The 19768-nt window shown below is 37.2% G+C and overlaps 1 protein-coding gene across 1 annotated transcript in view; it reads left to right on the top strand.

The window, feature by feature from the left end:
- Positions 1-316: 316 nt before the first annotated feature.
- LOC102223158 (voltage-dependent T-type calcium channel subunit alpha-1H-like) overlaps positions 317-19768 on the top strand; it is a 30647-nt gene continuing 11195 nt past the window's right edge. Inside the window, exons 1-20 of the mRNA XM_023342542.1 lie at positions 317-373; positions 1335-1494; positions 2578-2872; positions 3858-3950; positions 5199-5356; positions 6874-6928; positions 7022-7147; positions 9452-9600; positions 11696-11881; positions 11960-12092; positions 12166-12321; positions 12430-12480; positions 13695-13793; positions 15257-15330; positions 15645-15768; positions 15988-16056; positions 16149-16336; positions 16447-16573; positions 17251-17376; positions 18926-19015. Coding sequence (XP_023198310.1) covers positions 1337-1494; positions 2578-2872; positions 3858-3950; positions 5199-5356; positions 6874-6928; positions 7022-7147; positions 9452-9600; positions 11696-11881; positions 11960-12092; positions 12166-12321; positions 12430-12480; positions 13695-13793; positions 15257-15330; positions 15645-15768; positions 15988-16056; positions 16149-16336; positions 16447-16573; positions 17251-17376; positions 18926-19015 — 2457 coding nt within the window. The 5' untranslated portion in view covers positions 317-373; positions 1335-1336. The remainder of the gene's footprint in view (positions 374-1334; positions 1495-2577; positions 2873-3857; positions 3951-5198; positions 5357-6873; positions 6929-7021; positions 7148-9451; positions 9601-11695; positions 11882-11959; positions 12093-12165; positions 12322-12429; positions 12481-13694; positions 13794-15256; positions 15331-15644; positions 15769-15987; positions 16057-16148; positions 16337-16446; positions 16574-17250; positions 17377-18925; positions 19016-19768) is intronic.

The following is a 19768-nucleotide window of genomic DNA, read 5'->3' as shown; positions in this document are numbered from 1 at the left end:
GTTTCCAATCAGATTTCATCACGCACGATGCTTAGCTACTTCTGTGTGGAGCTGATAATCAGACTGAAGGCCCTGGGCCTCCAGGAATTCCTGACATACAACTGGCACATATTCGACTTCTTTGTTATTTGTGTAGAGTTAGTAACCTTATAAGACTCAGGTCAATTTTGTGTCGCAATGCTAACCATGTCTGAAACAAAGTAAATGAAATATAAAGTGTTGTTGATGGAACATCAAAATCCTCCATAATGTATATTTTTTTGTATTTGCTAATTTCTTCTCAGGGTTGTGGACTTAGTTTTTGAACTTTGTGATATACACCTATCACTCTCCTATTCAGTTTCCCCATTGCGACTGTTGTGCAGAATTGAAGGTAATCTTGACGGTCACTTGGACATTTACCACAGTCTGCTCACTTTACTGCCTGGATGCAAAACAGTACTGGTCAGCATTCCTATGCCGTATGGATGGATGAATAGATGGACTTTATTTAATATTTTCCTGGAATTCATCCATCTGTCAGATTTCACATTTAAAGTCTCACCATAGCAGAGCTATATTTATATGGAAATTTTGCATGAAATATGTCTGCCAGTTATTTTTATTAGATTGTAGTAAATAAATACATCAACTTTAAAGTGAGATAAAATCCCAGGAATTTGTGCAATGCCAGTCTATCAATTAAAAATTGATTTCAGTGGTCAATTCACATCTTAAAGGGGCAGCATTAAGTAAAATCAACTTTTTTTAGCTTTACATCAAAAACCTTGTCCTGATTCTTTCATGCATGTTTGAGAAATCCTTAAATCTCTTGTGGCAAACATTCAGCTGTGCAAAACACCTGAGTGGACCTAGCACCACCTTCGAGCTTCCAAGCTTCTGCCACACAGAGAAGCCCTCCCCTGTGACTTCCCCACTCAGCTCCTTCAGCAGCAATTACCAAACACCTGGTGAAACTGCGAGTCTGCTGAGCTCATTATACGAGCTACTTCTCAGTGAAGCCTTAGTAAAAACGTTAAGGGATTAACAGAGGAGCAGTGTTGAGGCTTCGTAAACGCAGAGTGTTGGAAAGAGTGGGGCTTTCTTAAAAAGAAAAAGGCCCAATTTCAGGTTACGATGTCAAATTAGGTCATATTTGACTTATACAGGATTTTTATAACAACTGAAGGCTACATATGAATGTGATCTAAGATGATACTACGTAGATGAAAAACACATATTGGTGCCCCTTTAAAGCTGAACATAGAACCATAGATATCTATGGCGACACAAAAAAAACCCTGAGTGAGACAAAAAAAACCCTGAAGCTTATCCAGTTGTCTTTACCTCTGCAGAGATGCGCAAGTTGGTGACCATGCTCCTAGGGCTCCTGCCCATGCTGGCAAATGTAATCATACTCTATGTGCTCGTCATATACATCTTTGCCATTGTGGGAGTCCAGCTGTGGGCAGGGGACCTGCTTAACCGCTGCTTTTTGCCAGATGAGATGCTTGCGTAAGACACCTTCCAAAAGTTTTTTCCTTCTTCTCTTCCGCCTTCATTAAACTCTTTGGGAATATTCAGTCAGTGAGATCATTCACAAGTTTAAAACTTTTATATTTGTCCCTGAAGTTTCACATATCGTCAGCAGAGCTAAATGAAGGTTCTTCTTAGGACCAATAGAGTATCAATCCAGTATATAAAAGAGAGGAAAGAATAATTATTATAATATGTCGTAATGTGAATTAAACAACAAATAATACTATTAAATGAAAGGCAAAAACCTACATTTAAATTGTGAAAACTGTGCATTAAAGCTAGGGTTTAAACAGTTGGATTAATTGTGATAAATCAATTACCAAAATAATTCTCAACTAATTTAGTAATCGATTAATCATTAACTTTAGTATACAGATTGTAAAACATCCCAATTGCTGAAACAACAGCTCCCTCAGAGCTGTTATTAAACCAAAACTGTACAAAGACTATCTATAAAAGAACATATACAACCAAGGACACGTCAAGTGTCATAGTTTTAACTTTAAGGTTCAAATTCTGAAAAAAAATAAATAAATAAAATTTCTAAAACTGTATTGATATTAGGTCAAGAAGAAAGGACTCAGCTTCACGCATGTTGATCTCAGAAATATTTTTGTCAGCTGTAGTTGGAACAAATGATCATATTCCCACTAAAAGAATGATACGTTAATGCATTTTAGGCAGTATAATCTTTATTTTCTTATTTAAAAATGGAACTGTAATATAATATAACCTCTGTTTAAGAGGTTGAATGAAAAATCTGCAGCGTGTACCAATTTTTAAAAATCTGATTACTTGATTAATTGCCCGATAATTGATGGAATAATCGATTGATACAAAAGATGTTAGCTGCAACCCCATAAAATAGTTGCATCTTTACTAGACCCCAATATCTTGCTGGTTAATCTTTCATTACCACACCAATCATTTTGAACTCTCAAGGTTAATAGCCTCTGCCACTGAGAAAAAATTACTTTTCAATAGACAACAAAGCCATACTTCAGAAATATGATTCTTTTTTTAATAATTTGAATCTTTCATGTGCTTCTATTAACACAGAATGTACAGCAACTTAACTCCGAGCTACGCGTCCGTCCCTGGCGAAAGATCTCCCTTCATCTGTAGCCTTGAAGATGGCATGCGGGTCTGTGAAGACATACCTCCCAGTCGTGAAGGCAGTCTCATCTGTACATTACCCGCTCCCCATCTGGATCCACTTGCTTCGACCCGTAATGGTAGTGAATGTGTTAACTGGAATGCATACTACAACATATGTCGTTCTAGTGGACAAAACCCAAACTTGAACTCTATAAATTTTGACAACATCGGCTACTCCTGGATTGCCGTTTTCCAGGTGAGTTCCAGATTTTTCTCTATTTGTCACTCTGTCACTTTCTCCATATACTGTACACTACATTGTCAAAAGTATTTAATTTTCTGAATTCACACACATATCAACCTGAGTGACGACCCTTTCTCAATCTGTAGACGTCAAAATGCTGTCTGCCAACCCCCTGCAGGTTTAACAGCTTCAGCACCTCCAGGGATTAGGGGTTTGTTTGTTGTAATATTTGACTATTGTTCCAGGAGTCTATTTATGAGGTCAGAGACTGATTTTGGAAGAGAACAGCGTTTTACTCAGGCCAGTCAACCTCTTACACACTAAATTTAGTCCTCCATGTCTTTATTGACCTTGCGTTGTATTCAGGTCGTATTGAAACTAGAGGCTTCATCCGCAGACCTTTCCTGAAGATTTGGAAGCATCAAATTCAGCAAAATATCTTGGTGTGCTGAAGCACTCTGCATAAGGTTGACACTGTGGTCTGGTTCCACAGACAGCATCCAATCATTGTCCAAGGACAGAGTTCACTGAGCTCCTGATAGTGATACATTCTCTTACAAATGTTTGTAGAAGCAGTCTCAATGTCTAGGTGCTGGTTTCTGAATTTAATGATTTGGATGGGTGAGTGAATACTTTAAGCAATGTAGAGTGTATACCATGAGCCAAATTAGAAAACAGGACTTTGGTACTTGTAACTTTTTGCTTTTTAATGTCTAGCTCAGAGTGGACTACTTCAAGATTTGCATTTCTCTGCAGATATGCAAGGTTTAAATTGTAATTACTGTAAACTTTACGAAAGGATGATCTGAACTTTACAACTATCTAATCTATCCTGTCTTGTGACTGGACTTCTATGTGTTCATTCAATTTTTTTTATAACTCTGACCCACGAGATCTTAGTTTCATTCCGTCTTACCAGAGAGTCAATTCACATTTCAGATTGTTGTTTTTTTACTACATTTTTCCCTGTATTTTTTCTGTGTCTTTTTCTCTTCAGTCTGTCACGCTGGAAGGCTGGTCTGACATAATGTACTATGTGATGGACGCAAAATCCTGGTGGAGTTTTGTGTATTTCATCGTCCTCACAATTGTAAGTTTCTGTCTGCATCAGCTGGTAATCTATGGATTTTTTTTTTAGTCCCAAAAAAGCTTCAGGGCAAAAGGTTGTAGAGAAAATGGACATTTCGTATGCAGTGCTCAACAACTGAGATTTCCCCATCTGTAAATGATTTAAGTCGTTTTTTGTAGATGATAGGGTTTGTTTGTTTTTTTGCACTACCTCACATTAGTATTGCAATAAGTTTTGTGTTCCATTGCAATAAATAAGCAAATGCACCCTATTTTGTATACAGTCAGTACTAACAAATGTTAATTTAAAACAGCACACATGTACACCTTTAAAGAGCGTGCTTATACATTCTTAACTCTTTGGTTAAAACGAATGTGTTAACTGTGTGTTCATAGGACTGCACAGGACAACAGGCATTATTAACTATTCAGATAAACACAAAAAAGACACAATCAGAACTGTCAGATGGCTTTATTACCCCATGAAAATAATTCAAAAATAAGTTGAATAATTAGGATGTATTTCTCTTTCTTTCCCCCATACATACATCTAAAAGCTTTTCAAAACCTTGTATTGTAGCAGAAGTACTTTCACTATTTAAGATGCTGCATGAACAGACCAGTAAATACATTATTGCAAGAGAACGCAAAACGCATTGCAAGGGAACGCAGGGGTATTGCGTGGAAATGCAATACTTTTACAAGGAAATGCAGACTTGTTTTGCTAGGGGATGCATTACTTTTGTGAAGTTTTTTTTTTAACCTTAATGTCATCAATCATTTAAACTTTGCCATCAGAAGTTCAAATGTATGTGTACCACAACTAAAAGCGATGGTTGCTATTAGCTACCAATTTTTTTCTGAAGATTTCTTTTGTTTAAAAAAGGGGATTTTCTCTCCACCCCACACCTAAACATACTGTCAGCATAATCTTGCTCAAGATGGCAACTGCTACAAAGTTATTGATTCAATGCAATCAGCTGGGCTTCAATCTTTAGCTTAGCATTATAAACTGAATTTCACTGTATTTGACTGCTACAATCAAGTTGGACTGTGCAATGATTTAATCTGCAAACATGATTGAAGTGGATTTATTTTTACAATATATTTGTACATCACATAATAATGGTTATGTTTGTCTTTTGTAGTACATTTTTCACAGTACAACTACTGTGGATTGGCCCTCACAAGAGCAAACTGAATTGAACGGCACAGTTAATGTCTCATACAAGCTACAACCTAATTATTTGTTGTTTATGTCTTGATCCAGCTCGCCTCCTACATCATAATGAACACATGTGCCGTTGTTATTGCCACCCACTACTCAGATGCCATGAAACATGAACCTGGAAGGAAGTTTCCTGGTACTGTGAGCTTCCGTGAAGTTTGGAATGCTATAAAGGCGAGGGTTTCAAAACTCATCTCAAGGTTAGAGTTACATGAGTGGTTATATAAATATTCCTTTAATTGTAACAAACATCAAGGATGTGTTTTAAGGGCCAAAAGTCTACAACCACCTGAAAAACTCAGACAAAAACTTAGGACTTATCATCTTGGAAATACAATAATTTGTAAATAATTGAATAAAGGTCATGCATTGCAATCCATAACTATGAGTTATGGAATAAGGAAGTAAATAAATAAATAATCTAATAAATAATGATTGTCATTTAAACTCAAAATTTGCTATAATATGAATTAATATTTTTCAAATAAAACAGAATTTGTTCAGTATTTATTTAATAGTTTATTGGTTCCTGTCAAAAACCTATACATAGTTTTCATATTTAACAACATATGAAAACATACTGTCAGCATAATCTTGCTCAAGATGGCAACTGCTACAAAGTTATTGATTCAATGCAATCAGCTGGGCTTCAATCTTTAGCTTAGCATTATAAACTGAATTTCACTGTATTTGACTGTTACAATCACATAATAATGGTTCTGTCACACTTCATATGTGACAACATATGAAAACTGATGTAGCGACATCAGTTACAAAGTCCATAAACTTTGTAACTGACAGCCATCTTGGCAGGCAGTTGCTATGGAGTTGCTATAATAAGAATAAACAAGCCACAAGCTTAGAACTAACTCTCAGACCATTCCTATGCAGCTTATAAACAATATAAAGGACATTACAACTACTTGAATACTATACTCATCTCAGATAATAAGATGAATATCATTGATATTTACTATAGTACTGATGTAGCAAAATTAGCTTAGCTCTATTAGCACTAATCAGTCCGATTTTGCACAACTGCACTGTGGCACACTTGCTGTACATATATTTACATCTACTACTCAGTGGTAGATGTTATTGTGTCTTGTCTCTATGCTGTAACTGCAAAGTAATTTCCCTGCTGGGATGAATAAAGTACTTCTATTCTATTCTATTCTTTATTTGCAAGCTAAGATGGGCATGTATTCTATGTGGACGTTACTACTAGGGGTGCACAGATTTATCCGCCAACCGATTTATAGCCACAGATTTCCTTAATTTTGGGAGATCAGTGGTCGGCCGATGCTTACAGCGGGTAGGAGAAGTATTCAGACCCCTTTCATTTTTTTCACTCTGTGATTTACTGCAGCCATTTGCTAAAATCAAAAAGGTTTATTTTGTTTCTCATTAATGTGCACTCAGCTACATAACATAAGGCTTTCGTGAGGTTTTTCCATGCATCTTAAAATCTAGTTTTGATCTGACGTTTTATATATTGTTCTTTAGGATAGAAATGCACCACGAAGCTATGATATAAACAGGAACTTTACATAAGTAGGAAAGAAAGAAAAAAATACATCCAAACTATTTGGACTATTCAAATTAAATTAAACTAGTTTTTGTAAAAGATTAATTTCAGGAGCACTTCAGCTTGAAAACAGCACTTCTTGGTTCTTGGGGAATTCATGTTGCCCTCATTGTTCCCTTTAATTGTTAGAGTGAGTGACATATGGGGCTCCAATCATCACCACTTAGCGGAATCATCACCACTGGTAAGAGCACAAACAAATTCCCACCCACAAAGTTTTTTTAATTTTTTTATATACTACTAACCAGGGCTTCCCTACCTGACTATTTTTCACCAGGGCCGGTGCTGGCTGCCTATCCGTAGGAAGCTAGAGGCGCTTGTGACAGGGAACGTCTTCAACAGGTTTATCACAATTGCTATTTTGCTCAACATCCTAACCATGGCCATCGAGCACCATAACCAGGTAAAATGTTTGCATTTGTAAGTGTTTTGAAATGTTTTTGGCAACATATACAGAGAAGATGTTTTAATACGAATTGTGATTCTGAGTCACATTTTCTTGGTTGCTCTATTATTTTGAAAAGGAGTATTTTAAGCTCTGTCTCTCACATGTCTTCAAAGGAGTTTCAAGCTGCCTTGTTTCTCCACTAGGGATGCACCAATTCTCTTTTTTCACTTCCGGTACTGATATAGATATCTGAGATTTTATACCGGCTGACACTGATCTGATACAAAAAAACACATCGCTGAATTGACTTAAAAAGTTGTGTTTTATAAATATAGATTTAGATGTAAATGTACTGAATTTATTTGATAACTCTGCACCGGTACAGCACATTTAAATATACCAATTGCTTCACAAGCTTGGTCAGACATGTAAAAACAACATAACTTTAATTTGTTCAGTCAATGGAATTAGGAGTACAACAGCCACTAATAAACTAATAAACTGACAAAAATAATAGGTCGACTATCTTGGTTAAAGATGAAAAGAATAAACTACAACAAACCTGATTTCAAATTTTTCGAAAAGTACATTTAGGAATTCTAAATATAATGTAAAATAAATAAAGCATGTGTTGGAGAGTTTCCCTTCTTCAGCTTACTTCGTAATGTATGAAGTTCAAAAAGAATCAGCGAGTTGAAATCATCATACCTGTTTATTAAGGCCAAAATACAGCTCTGGTCCATCGCCATGTTTCCTTGTGGGAAAACACAGCAAATGGCTCCTGACAACAGTTTCTGATTTCTTTTCTAGGCCTCTGTCTAAGCTATGCCCTAAAGAGGGCGTTCCCTGATGTGTCATTTCCTTAGCCATACATGTGTATGTGCGCGTGCACATATGCGTGTGCGTATGCGAACATGCAAGCAGCTAAAAGAGATAGAAGGAAACACAATCATCTATTCTGAACACATGACATTGCTCAGTTCACAAAGCATAGAATTAGACTGAAAAGATCTGCTCTTTAGGCCTTTTGCAATAAGCAATTAAACAGTTAATCAATTAATCACACAATAAATTAAAATTAAGTCAATATTTTTTTATTTATCAGCTTATTGTTTCTTTGTGCCTTTCTCTCTTTCTACTAAAGACAACTTTGGTTGCAACCTTTGGTATGACGCATTTGTCATTTTTCAATAGACAGCGTACAAAAAGGACGGCGCAAAGTGCTTTGTGCTCAGACACATGCGGTGTTGTTCACTTAATCGCTGAAGAGATGCTGCCCATTAATGTTGTTGAAAAGCTGGCATTTTGATAAAGGTTGCAAGCGTTTGGCAGCCAGTACAAAATCCCTGGAAAAACAAAATGCATAACGAACGGCGATTCCACAACTGTACAACAGTGTTAAAGAGGACATACGTAAGGAAATCAAAGACATTCCATTTTACTCTGCCCTGTTCAAATATGACCCATTATATGAGCTTGACCAGATATTTCCATACCCCTGACACCTTTGGGGAAAACCTGAAATCTGGTTTAGCAGACTGGGGACTGGATGAGCACAAACTGGTCTGCATCACAACAGGCAACAGTGCCAGCCATGGCCTTATGGATCGGACACATTGTCACCAAATCTATAATCTTTTCTATATCAGGGCTAATGCAGATATTAATATCAGATTGGTGCAGCTCTAATCTCCACACACACTGTATTCAGGGTTTGTATGAGTGCTTGAAATCCCTGAAAATGCTTGAATTTTAGCTGGGGTTTATCAAGGTTTGTGAAGTGCTTGATTTATGTATGAAGTCCTTAAAAGTACTTAGTATTCAAACTGCAATTCTGTAATTAAATTCAATCTAAAGTTTTGTTAATAGCTTAAATTTGGAAAACATTATTTTCAGTTTAAACCAGATATTTACTTACACCTAATAAAAAGATACATAGACATTGCTTTCTTATAGAAAGTTAAATCAGACTAAACTTCTTTTGTTTTAGGTTAAGTTTGAAGGTTAGAATTACCAAAATTATAACCAGTCAAACCAGTCAGGTGTGTAGGGTGTGTGTAAGAGATACATCTCTAAACGTAAAATGTTGTTATTTTCTAGTTTAACTTTTCCTCACTGTTGAATGTACACAATACATTCTTGATAACAGTAATAAATGATACCATATAGCGAATTTAAATGTATTTTTTCATTTTTCATTAGTTCATTTGCATTGCTTTGCTGGAAAAGCTTAAAAATGTACCATGAAAATGCTTGAAAAGTGCTTTAAGTTTTCTGTGGGAAAAGCACATGAACCCTGTGTTTCTCATCTTCCTGCAGCCAGAGATGATGACGAATGTGTTACAGATCTCTAACTATGTCTTCACGGGTGTGTTTGTCATGGAGATGGTCCTGAAACTGATGGCCTTGGGGTCTGACTACTTTATGGACTGGAGCAACAACTTCGACTGTCTCATAGTTATCATTAGGTATGATCTCACGCTAATGAATATATCCCTTGACTCATAGGTTTGAGTCTGTATCCAGTGAAATTCAAATAAACATATTGACCCTTTGCAACTATGTCACTTAATCGTTTGAGATGCCATGATGGACGACAGAAGTGAGGGAGGGGAGTTTTGAACAGAGCAACTGAAATCGTTTTTCCGAGTAGTTTTTGGCAGTTAGCCACGGCTTCAACTTGTTTGAGTCGGGCTAATTTGCCTGTGAAAGTAACACGCTTGGTTGGAGTTCACAGACGGCGGTATTTACAAAAGTTGGAAATATCTAGCTTAGAAACTGACCAATACTTCCTCCCTCCTGACGCGTTGATCAAATTACTGACTTTACCTGAATTCAAACCGGATGATTTTTATTACTATATCATAAGCAGCGTTTCTCCTTACACTGGAGCGCCGTTAGAAATGCACAAAAGAATAGGACCAAACCAAACCAGTTTTTGGTTTGGTTTGCATCCTTGTCTGTTTGTGCAGCTGACTGCGCATCATCCTGTGACCATTTTTAAAGGGAAATCAACTAAATAATACCAATATAAGGTTGTAGGTGTCTGTTTTTTGACAGGCTCTAAAGGGGCACATAGGTTGTTTTGAAGTCCGTCATGGCGTAGCGGGCAGAGTTCTGAAGAGCATGACGACACGCGCAAAGGGTCAAATACGTAGTTCTCACGTGACGTCACACTTCCATGAACTTTGTAATTGACAGCCATTTTGGCAGGCGGTTGCTATGGAGTTGCTATAACAACAATGACAATCTACAAGCATAGAACTAGCTCTTGCCTCATTCCTATCTAACTGGAGCAACAACATAAGTAACAGTCGCTACTCGATTACAATTTTTGAGTACTCTACCAACCTCCCTGTAATACTAAAATAAATATCAGTGATATCTGCTGTTCTTACTGGCGAAGTTGTAAAATTAGCTTAGTTAATGTAGCTTTTATCTCCAAGCTAAGACTGATATGTTCTTTGTGTTCACTAAGTAGTTAACTACAGTATATCGCAATATGAGATCGGTTGCATGCGCCTGCCTGCTAAGATAGCGCGGATCACTTTCGGTTCAGACTTGTGGGAACTATGTATTGGATTTATATTTCAAATGGTTCTCTGTTTCAGAGTTATACATTAGATGTAGAGATGGACGATAGGGCTGAAAAACGTATCACGACATAAGCATTTCATATTGGTCGATATTGATAGTTATTGGTCAGATTTTTTGTTTTAAATATCTGAAATACTGTCAAACTAGGGGCGTTACCTTTCATGTTTGAGCCACAGTTTTCACTCCATGCAGTTTTCTTTTATTATTTTGAAGCAGTTATGACTAGGCCTGTCACAATAACACATTTTCCTGGACGATAAATTGTCTCAGAAGTTATTCCAATAAATGACAATGTTGTTTTAAGACCCTTTTCAAGTTATATAATAACATATTCTCAAAGATCAATAAACTTTATTTCTATCAAACATTTAACACTGGAACTGGAAAACATGTTAAATATCCCAAAAAATAAACAAAACAATAGAAACAACAAATAAAATGAATTATGAAGTCTCTGTAAACAGAATTGTCCTTCAAAGAAAGAGCTAACTGAGGCCAGTGCACCAGACTGAAGACTTTCGTTATCCAGTTTTTGGTAGAAAGAGAGAGAAAAAAGAAGAAGACGATAAATCATGCAAATCAAAATTATTGAGTTTGTTTTAATTTATCATGCGATTAATTGATTTATTGCGACTGGCCTAGTTAAGCGGTATGGTAGCAAAACCTTAAACTGCTGCTATGCAAGTTGCTCTACTGGTTGTTGCTTGGCAACCAAAGAGAAAATGAGTTGGTTGACGCCACCCATCTTACTTAGATGGCCATGAGAAGTTGAGCAGCTAAATCCTTTCCTCTGCCTACTGCCCCCATAACTCTAAGCTGTTCTGGGTAAAGCTATTGAAAATTTTATCAAACGTAACATCTATTGATATTGATCATGTGTCTATCGCAATATGTATTATTAATTTATTGCTCTGCCCTAAATTAGACATTAACAGTAAAGCAAACTAAAATGTTTGTGCCTTTCAGTTTGTGGGAACTGCAAGCTGATACTGACAGCAGACTGTCGGTTCTGCGTGCATTTCGAGCCCTGCGGTTTGGGAGGCTTGTGCATTTCCTCCCCTACCTGTACAGACAACTGATGGTGCTGAAGAGGACCATTGAGGAGGCAGCTATGCTGTGCTGGCTGCTGTTCTTCATTGTCTTCCTCTTCAGGTACATTCTCACACCGAATCTTAAGTCTAGCAGAGGACAGATGAGCAACTTTCACTTCCATCTGGTTTGTCTCTGCAGCGTTGTGGGAATGCACATCTTCGGCTGCGAAATTAAGGGAGACATAGGCGATTACGGCAGCAGAAGCTTCGACAAGATTGACTCGCGGAAAAACTTTGACAACCTCCTGTGGGCCATGGTCACAGTGTTCCAGGTCAGAATAAAACAATTTTTTTGCACTGTTGTTTAGTTTATTTATTTATTTATTTATTTTGATGCTCATGCAGGTTCTGACGTTAGAAGATTGGAACTTTGTCCTTTACAACTGCATGGCCTCCATCTCACCATGGTCTGCTCTGTTTTTCGTGTTGATGATTATTGTGGGAAAGAACGTGATTCTCAACATCTTGGTGGGGATTGTTGTTGAGAACTTCCAGAACCAGGTCAGAATCAGAATTTGCTACCCCACCACCGCCCCCAATCCACTTTCAGAGAGTGACTACAGTAACAAAAATACATTGTCTTTTTTTTGTTGTTCTTTTATCTGAAAGCCTGAAGATCACGCAACACTTTCAGGAATTCCTTCAACCGTTATCTCTCATGTAAGTCCTTACCTTCCTTTATTTATTTCAGTCATCCCTGCTGTAAGTAATCTGATGGAGTATTAGGGCCAGGCTACGAGAATTTCTGTTCATTTACGAGAATATAGTTATAATATTAGCTAAATATAGATTCAGCTTTGCCACAAACCAAAGTCTTTGAGAAATAAACTTTGATAAAGTTATCAAAATATGATGTGACAGGTCTTGTCATTAATTAGAGGTAAGTCCAGAAAAGCCCAGATCAGCAGTAATCAGAATACTTTATTTCTGTAAACTGAGTTATTTCTCATATAACAATGCAGACATGAGCTACACTGAGCAACACAGATGATCCCGCAACAAAACAGAGACACGGGTGAATTTAAATATGCTCAGAGAAAATTAAGAAAATAAAAACAGCTGCGTCAATTACGCCCAGGTGACGAGGATGACGATAAATACTAACGACCAAAAAAGCCCATCATGACAACACCCCCCTCCCTTAACGGCAGATACCAGACGCAAAAAAATAAAATAAAAATAAAAAATCCAAACCAGGGGAGGGAGGAGGGAGGAGGAAGCCCGGAAACAGAGACAGGAATTGACAAAAAATGCAGATTTTCCAAAAATTAATCGTAAACCAAAATTTTGATTAACCAATGAAATCGATTTATCACCCAGTGCTATGGCTATGTTTGATCTACTCAAGTCCTGCCCCCGAGGGCTACTAGCCCATCTCCTATAAACATGAATCACATCAACAGCTCATTACCAGCCAATTAATCAATCAACCAGCCAAGTTTATTTGGATAGCATATTTCAGCAACAAGGCAGCTCAAAGCACTTTACATCATAAAAACACAAAAAGAAAAAGCCATAAATCCAACATACAGTCAACAATTGAGAAACCATTGATAAACATTACATTTTGACAATAATCAAAATCATCAATATACGTCGAATATATTAGTCAGTGTTACATTTATTATGGTTCAAAAGCAACTCCAAGCAGAAGGGTTTTTTGGCATTGATTTAAAAGAACTCGAATTTTACTAAGATTTTATGGACATAGATTAACACAAAATAATACATAACTGTAAAGTACAGTAGAAAGAAAATATTAGATAATTGAAACTTCTGGCAATGCTCTGTACATGTCATGAGTTCTGATCAAGCAGATCAAGCTGATCAACCTTATTTCTCATTCATAAATATTTCCAAAAAAAAAATTTCAGAGCGCTGGAGATACCGAACAAGACCAACAGTCCACCACTGTTCAGGTGCAGCCACTTCAGGTGGAAGACGCGAGAGCTGTCCCGATTGACCAGGACCTGGTGAGTCTGTGTGAAAGACTCGCTTTAGCAAGAGGCTAATCTTGAAATTAATTTTATTTTTAAATTACTTTTCATGTGAACGCTGGAAAAGCAACTTAATTTTTAAGAAAGCATTTTGAATACCATTAATTTTTTTATATATTTTTTTACATTTGTAGGGATTTTTTATTTACCTTGTATTTATAAGCCAATACAAAGGTTTGTAAAAGTATTCACACTCCTCAATCTAGTGGTGTCCAACGTCCCGATGTCCTGCATAATTTAAACATTTCCCAAGCTAAAGGAATGTACATTTGGCATCTTTCTGAAGGTCTTCATAACATGCTGAGTAGCGAACAAAGCCATTTGAATCAGCTGTGTTGAAACAGGAGGACATCTAAAAACATGCAGGACTGAAGACTGACTTTGGACATCTCTACTTTAAGCCAATTTGTCAGCCCCAAACGTCAAAATATTTTATTGAGTTTTTGAGTGAAATACCATAAAATAATTCTAAATTATTTGACACTGGCACATGGTTTGAAATCATGTTTACAGCCTGTGTATTGTAGACATGGGAAAAGACCACTGACCCAGTGCATAACCAATTGCTTAAAAGCCAATTATGCAATTGCCTGTTGCTAATTAAGCCAGTTGCTTAATTTAAATAGCTGATATAAAATGTAATAAACTGAAATGACAATCTATTAAAACAAGGATGCAGAGTTTAAAGTGTAACTAACCCCCAAATCAACTTTTTTGTGATGAACTGCCTAAACGCTGGAAGCATCTAATGATACATCCGCACCAACCGCATTACCTGCGTTAAAAATGCATCAGACGCTTCAAGTTCGACGCGTGTGCAATTTGAATCTAGATGCTTGATGGTGCGTTCACACCAAATGCGTTTCGCGCATCTGGATGTCCATGTGGAGGTGGGTTGAGGGCAGTGATGGCATAGTTACTTTGAAAAAGTAACTTTAATCGGATTGCTGATTACTCCTTGAAAAAGTAACTTAGATTACTGATTACTTCATTTGGAAAGTAACTAAGTTACATTAAAAGTAACTTTTTAAAATTACTTTCAGCAGCTGCTAACAGCGCTTGGCCACCTGTGAAAATTACATTGATCTTTGCCAATACTTAATTGCAAGTTATTTTATAATGATTACATCAACAATGAGTCTCTACTTATATGTTTGAACTGAAAGGGAGATTGTTTAATGGTTACAACAGTACAAAAACCTTTAGTAATTTTTGTGTGTTCCACTATTGTCTGGAAAACTACAAATAGGATTTTAGACCCCTGTAAAATCCCATTTAAAGGAGAAACGGTGGTTACTCCCCAAGACGAGTAGAGGAAATAAAATTAAGCACAGCCTCAGTTGAGTTCAAGCAGTAAAACTGCTTGAAAACTTTCAAATTCTTTTATTCATCTTGTTAGAAAGGAGGGAGAACTGACTTGTGACTGATTTACCCCATAGCGAGCTGTAGGCTGGAAGCGCTGGTTCAAAGAGCGTGAAGATTGGTCCTTCTATGTGTTTTCTCCACAGAACAGGCGAGTCACAAACACACACACACACACACACACACGCTAAGAAACAGAAATGCACTGTCGATGCGTGTAAACATGATGTGTAAAGCTGATTGAGGTCAATAAATTAGATTTAGTTTGATTTAATGTCACAATTTGAATTATTGCTTAGACTATCAGATTCTTAACAACTAAATTGGTATTTATATTTCTCACAACCTGAAGAAAGGAAGAAAGTAATATGATTTGTGTGTTCAGAAAAAATTATTATCTTCTTTAATATAATCATCTGTTTCGTCATCTCCAAATGTTTAATAACTGCATCTGTGCGTTCTCAGATGGCGTCTATTTTGCGACAAACTGGTGTCCCACAGGTATTTCAACTCGGGGATTCAGTTTATCATCATGCTGAACTGCATTACTATTGCTTTTGAGAGGCCTTCCATCCTGCCCGATAGCAATGTGAGAGACACTTCACACACAGAGGTTCTCCCCAGCCCGCTTTTTCACACACACATTCACAGACAAACACATCCCGAAAATGAAAGGCGAGCTACACGTTCTGCAGTCACACAGTGATGTGTGAGAGATGCACCAACATACCCAACCCACCGACAAGACACTGAAAGAAATTAGCTGTGCTGTACAAGTTATATCATGTGAAGTTCATGTGTTTTTCAGGAACGATATTACTTGGATATATTCAATGACTTCTTCTCCGCTGTCTTTCTCGTGGAAATGCTACTGAAGGTCAATTTAGCTTTTTAGCAATTCTATGAGATTTTAAACAAGTAATTTGTATTTCAAACATATCAGATGTTTCTTTTATGTTTTTAAATTAGATGATCGCACATGGACTGATCATTGGGGAGACCACCTATTGCCACAGTCCCTGGAACAACTTGGACGCCTTTCTGGTATTCATGTCTATATTAGACGTCGCCATCCTACTGGGAACGGAGGAGGGAAGTTCCAGACCTCTGGCCATCCTTAAAATACTGCGTCTGCTGCGTACGCTCCGTCCCCTCAGGTGCTTCCTTCATCATGGTTTTGTTTATGAAGACTGACGTTTTAATGTGTCTCTAGAAGAACGCACCGACCGACTGACAGACGCTGATATATTGTGTTTGTGTGACCTAGGATGATTGATCGAACCCCCCAACTGAGACTGGCCGTGGTGGCGCTGTTAGCTTCTGTTAAGCCCATGGGAAACATCATTATCGTTTGCGGCATTTTCTTTTTCTTTTACGGCATCCTTGGAGTGCAGGTTGGTTGGAGAGCACACTCAACTGTTTTTTTTTTCTTTTGTCCATCACTTTTAACTTTTATTAACACTTTCAATGAAAGATAACAAATCATAGATGTAACAGAAACAATTTAAAATGGTCTATAAAGGCCTCCCCCACAGTAACCATACAGAGAACATAGAACAAGATGTCTGATATCCTTCTAATCATCTAAAACTCATGACTAGGAGACTAAAAGGAAAACGTCTCCATTGCAAGTGTCCAGGATCTAGAACAGGTTGCTCATCTTTTAAAAGTCTTATTAAGGCCTTAAAATATTTTAATTTCATAAAAAATGTAATTAGCCTTAAATATTTTAATCATAGCTCTTATATTTTGATGTAGCCCAACTATATACTCTCATGGGACTTTTGTGTCAAGCAAAAGTTTAAAATGTTCACTGGCCAGTTTGGACCGTTTTCAGGGGGTGCCACTGTGACTACCATGTATGATTTTCCTTTCACATTTATAACAATTCCCTACTTTTTGTTGATCTATCACTATTAATGCTCAGTGAATACTTTATATTTTTTGTAGTAAAGTGACAAAACATCAAAAGAATCAGTAATAGGCCTCTGAGTACTTTCTTTTTGTGTTGAAGCCTGCATGACAGGTAGTAAACTAAACACTGTACTTTTGTCTTTCACTCCAACTACAGCTGTTCAAGGGAAAGTTCTTTTACTGCCAAGGTTCCAATGTATCGATGATCGTCAACAAGTCGGACTGTCTCTCATCCAATTACGAATGGTTGCTTAAGGAGTACAACTTCGACAACCTGATTTCGGTAGGAATTGTTTACTATGTTGTTTTCTTTCCTTCAGCTTTATTTAGCAGCTGATCATATGATTTGTTCAATAAAGGTTTCATTTTTAGACCAATAGTTTAACAAAGCTGAGACATACTTATGGAAAAGTACTGTTTCTTTTTATTTCATTAACTCATGTTAATGATATTTTGAGCTCATTAAACCTTTGGTGGGCTTATGGCAAAGTTTCTGTTAAGCTACTTGTTATGCAATCTAAAACAAAGAAAATCCAGTTGGCCAAATCAGAACTGGGAGTTCTACAATCCGTGTCAAACTTAATGTCCGTGGTCCGAATCAGGCTATTTCTGTGATCCTATCAGGTCTAAACTCTGGAAGAGTGCAGAAATAGAACATTATGACAGCAGCTGTGTGATTATATATTATTTTACCAGTCAAATCATATCAGATTTTATTTGTTTAGTGCCAAATTATGCAAGTGTTAAAAGATGATAAATATAATTTAATCTTCAGGCTTCATCAAATGCGGGGAAACGGTTTGATAATGGGTAGTTTTATCAATGCATTCTCCCACAAGAGGCCCTTTGAGGAAATTCATGATCTTCATGTGACCTGAAATATAAATGAGTTTGACATCTCTGCTCTACAACATAAGAGTGACCTCCAGTAATCATGTACCTTTTGTCTTGTCTTAACATTTTCAAATTAAAGCAAGGTCTGGTTCGCAAACATTTCTCCCATAGCAATCACATACTTCCACCTTTTTTGTTATGACTTTATGTGATAGATCAACACAAAGCAGTGAATAATTATTAACTGGGAGCAAAAGAGAGTAGCTTCTGTGAAAATACATTTTCATTTATGTACAGGAATTATTATCCAATGATTGTTCCAGGGAATTTTCTTCTTGGATTACCCCTTTTTAGCACAATTTATCCTTCTAATAACTCTGATAATCTTCCTTTTCTTGCTGAAGTAAAACATCCTTTTAGAATGATGCTGCCGCTACATTTCCTCCCTCATGACAAAATAGTGTACGCATAACGGTTTGAAAAAGTGTAGTTTTGATCTCATCTGAGCTCCCACATGTTTGCTGAGTCTCCTGCAGGACTCATGGCAAACTTCACCTTTGACTTCTGGTGGCATTCTTCCAAAGGTGTAGAGCACATCACCCCGGTTCTGAAGTCCTTCTTCCAGCTCAGAGAATAGACTTTAAAATACTTCTGTTTGTTTATAAACCACTGAATGACCTGGCACCAAAATACATTAAACACTTGTTATTGCAGTCTTCTGGTTCAAATATGCTCTGCATCCCCAGAATCAGAACCAAACATGGAGAAGCAGCATTCAGTTTTTATGCTCCTATAATCTGGAACAAACTTCCAGAAAACTTCAAAATGTCTGAAACACCGAGTTCCTTTAAATCAAGGCTAAAAATCCACCTGTTTAGAATTGCCCTTGATTAGTAGCAAGTGAACATTGACCAATATATTTGAATTATATTTGCGTGATGATTTTTGATTATGGCTTTGACGAAATATTATTGCTTAGCATTGTGCATCTCTTTCAGGCTCTGATATCAGTGTTTGTCATGTACTCCAAGGACGGCTGGGTCGAACTGATGTATGACGGGCTTGATGCTGTTGGAGTGGACCAGCAGGTATTTGGTTTCACTCCTACATGCAGCTAGAGCTTGACAGAATGGAAAAGAGAAAGATTTAATTATGGAAGAAACACAGTTCCTGAAGATTTCCCAAGTTCTTTTGTAAAAGCGCCTGCTGATAACTTTGCAAAGAAAATTAGTTTAGTTGCGAATAGGGACTTTTTAGATCTTGCTTGCCCTTTCTCCCTAAGTTTGCTGTGTCTGCACAGAAAATACTGGTAACCGCAGCAACTATAGAAGTGGTTAAAAATTTTCTAGATGGGCACACATACTGATACCAATTGGTTGTTTCCATGTGGTTAAAAAATAACAGCAGAGACCAATGACTTGTGTACTACTAGTAGAGCAGTCTTTCACATACTGCGCTTCTCGGAGCACTGGCGTTCCATGGGCGCCCCCTACTGGTCCGCAAGACACTGCCTGTAAACAGCCGTTTATTTGCCGTGACGTGAGTTCAAAGTGCGACGTATGTAGCTAGCTTACCACAGAATAATAAATGATAAGTGGCTTAAAACCGGGTCACTCTAAAGAGAAACTGAACATACCGGTGGAAAGAAAACAAGGTCTACTTACATGATCAGAGGAAGTCATACCTGCTGAGGGCATTGATGCCGTTCACGAGCAATTCAGTTCTTTTGAACGGCTCTATGGCAAGAACGAGTCTCAGTTGGTGAGAACTGTTCTTTGTTTTAACGATTATTGTTGTTAAAACAATAGTCGTTTAAAAATGAAAAATTATTTTTTTTATTA

This window comes from Xiphophorus maculatus, chromosome 11, assembly GCF_002775205.1.
Source record: "Xiphophorus maculatus strain JP 163 A chromosome 11, X_maculatus-5.0-male, whole genome shotgun sequence".
NCBI lineage: Eukaryota > Metazoa > Chordata > Actinopteri > Cyprinodontiformes > Poeciliidae > Xiphophorus > Xiphophorus maculatus.
The sequence above is the reverse complement of the archived record's forward strand: the minus strand, read 5'-3'. Positions and strand labels throughout refer to the sequence as shown.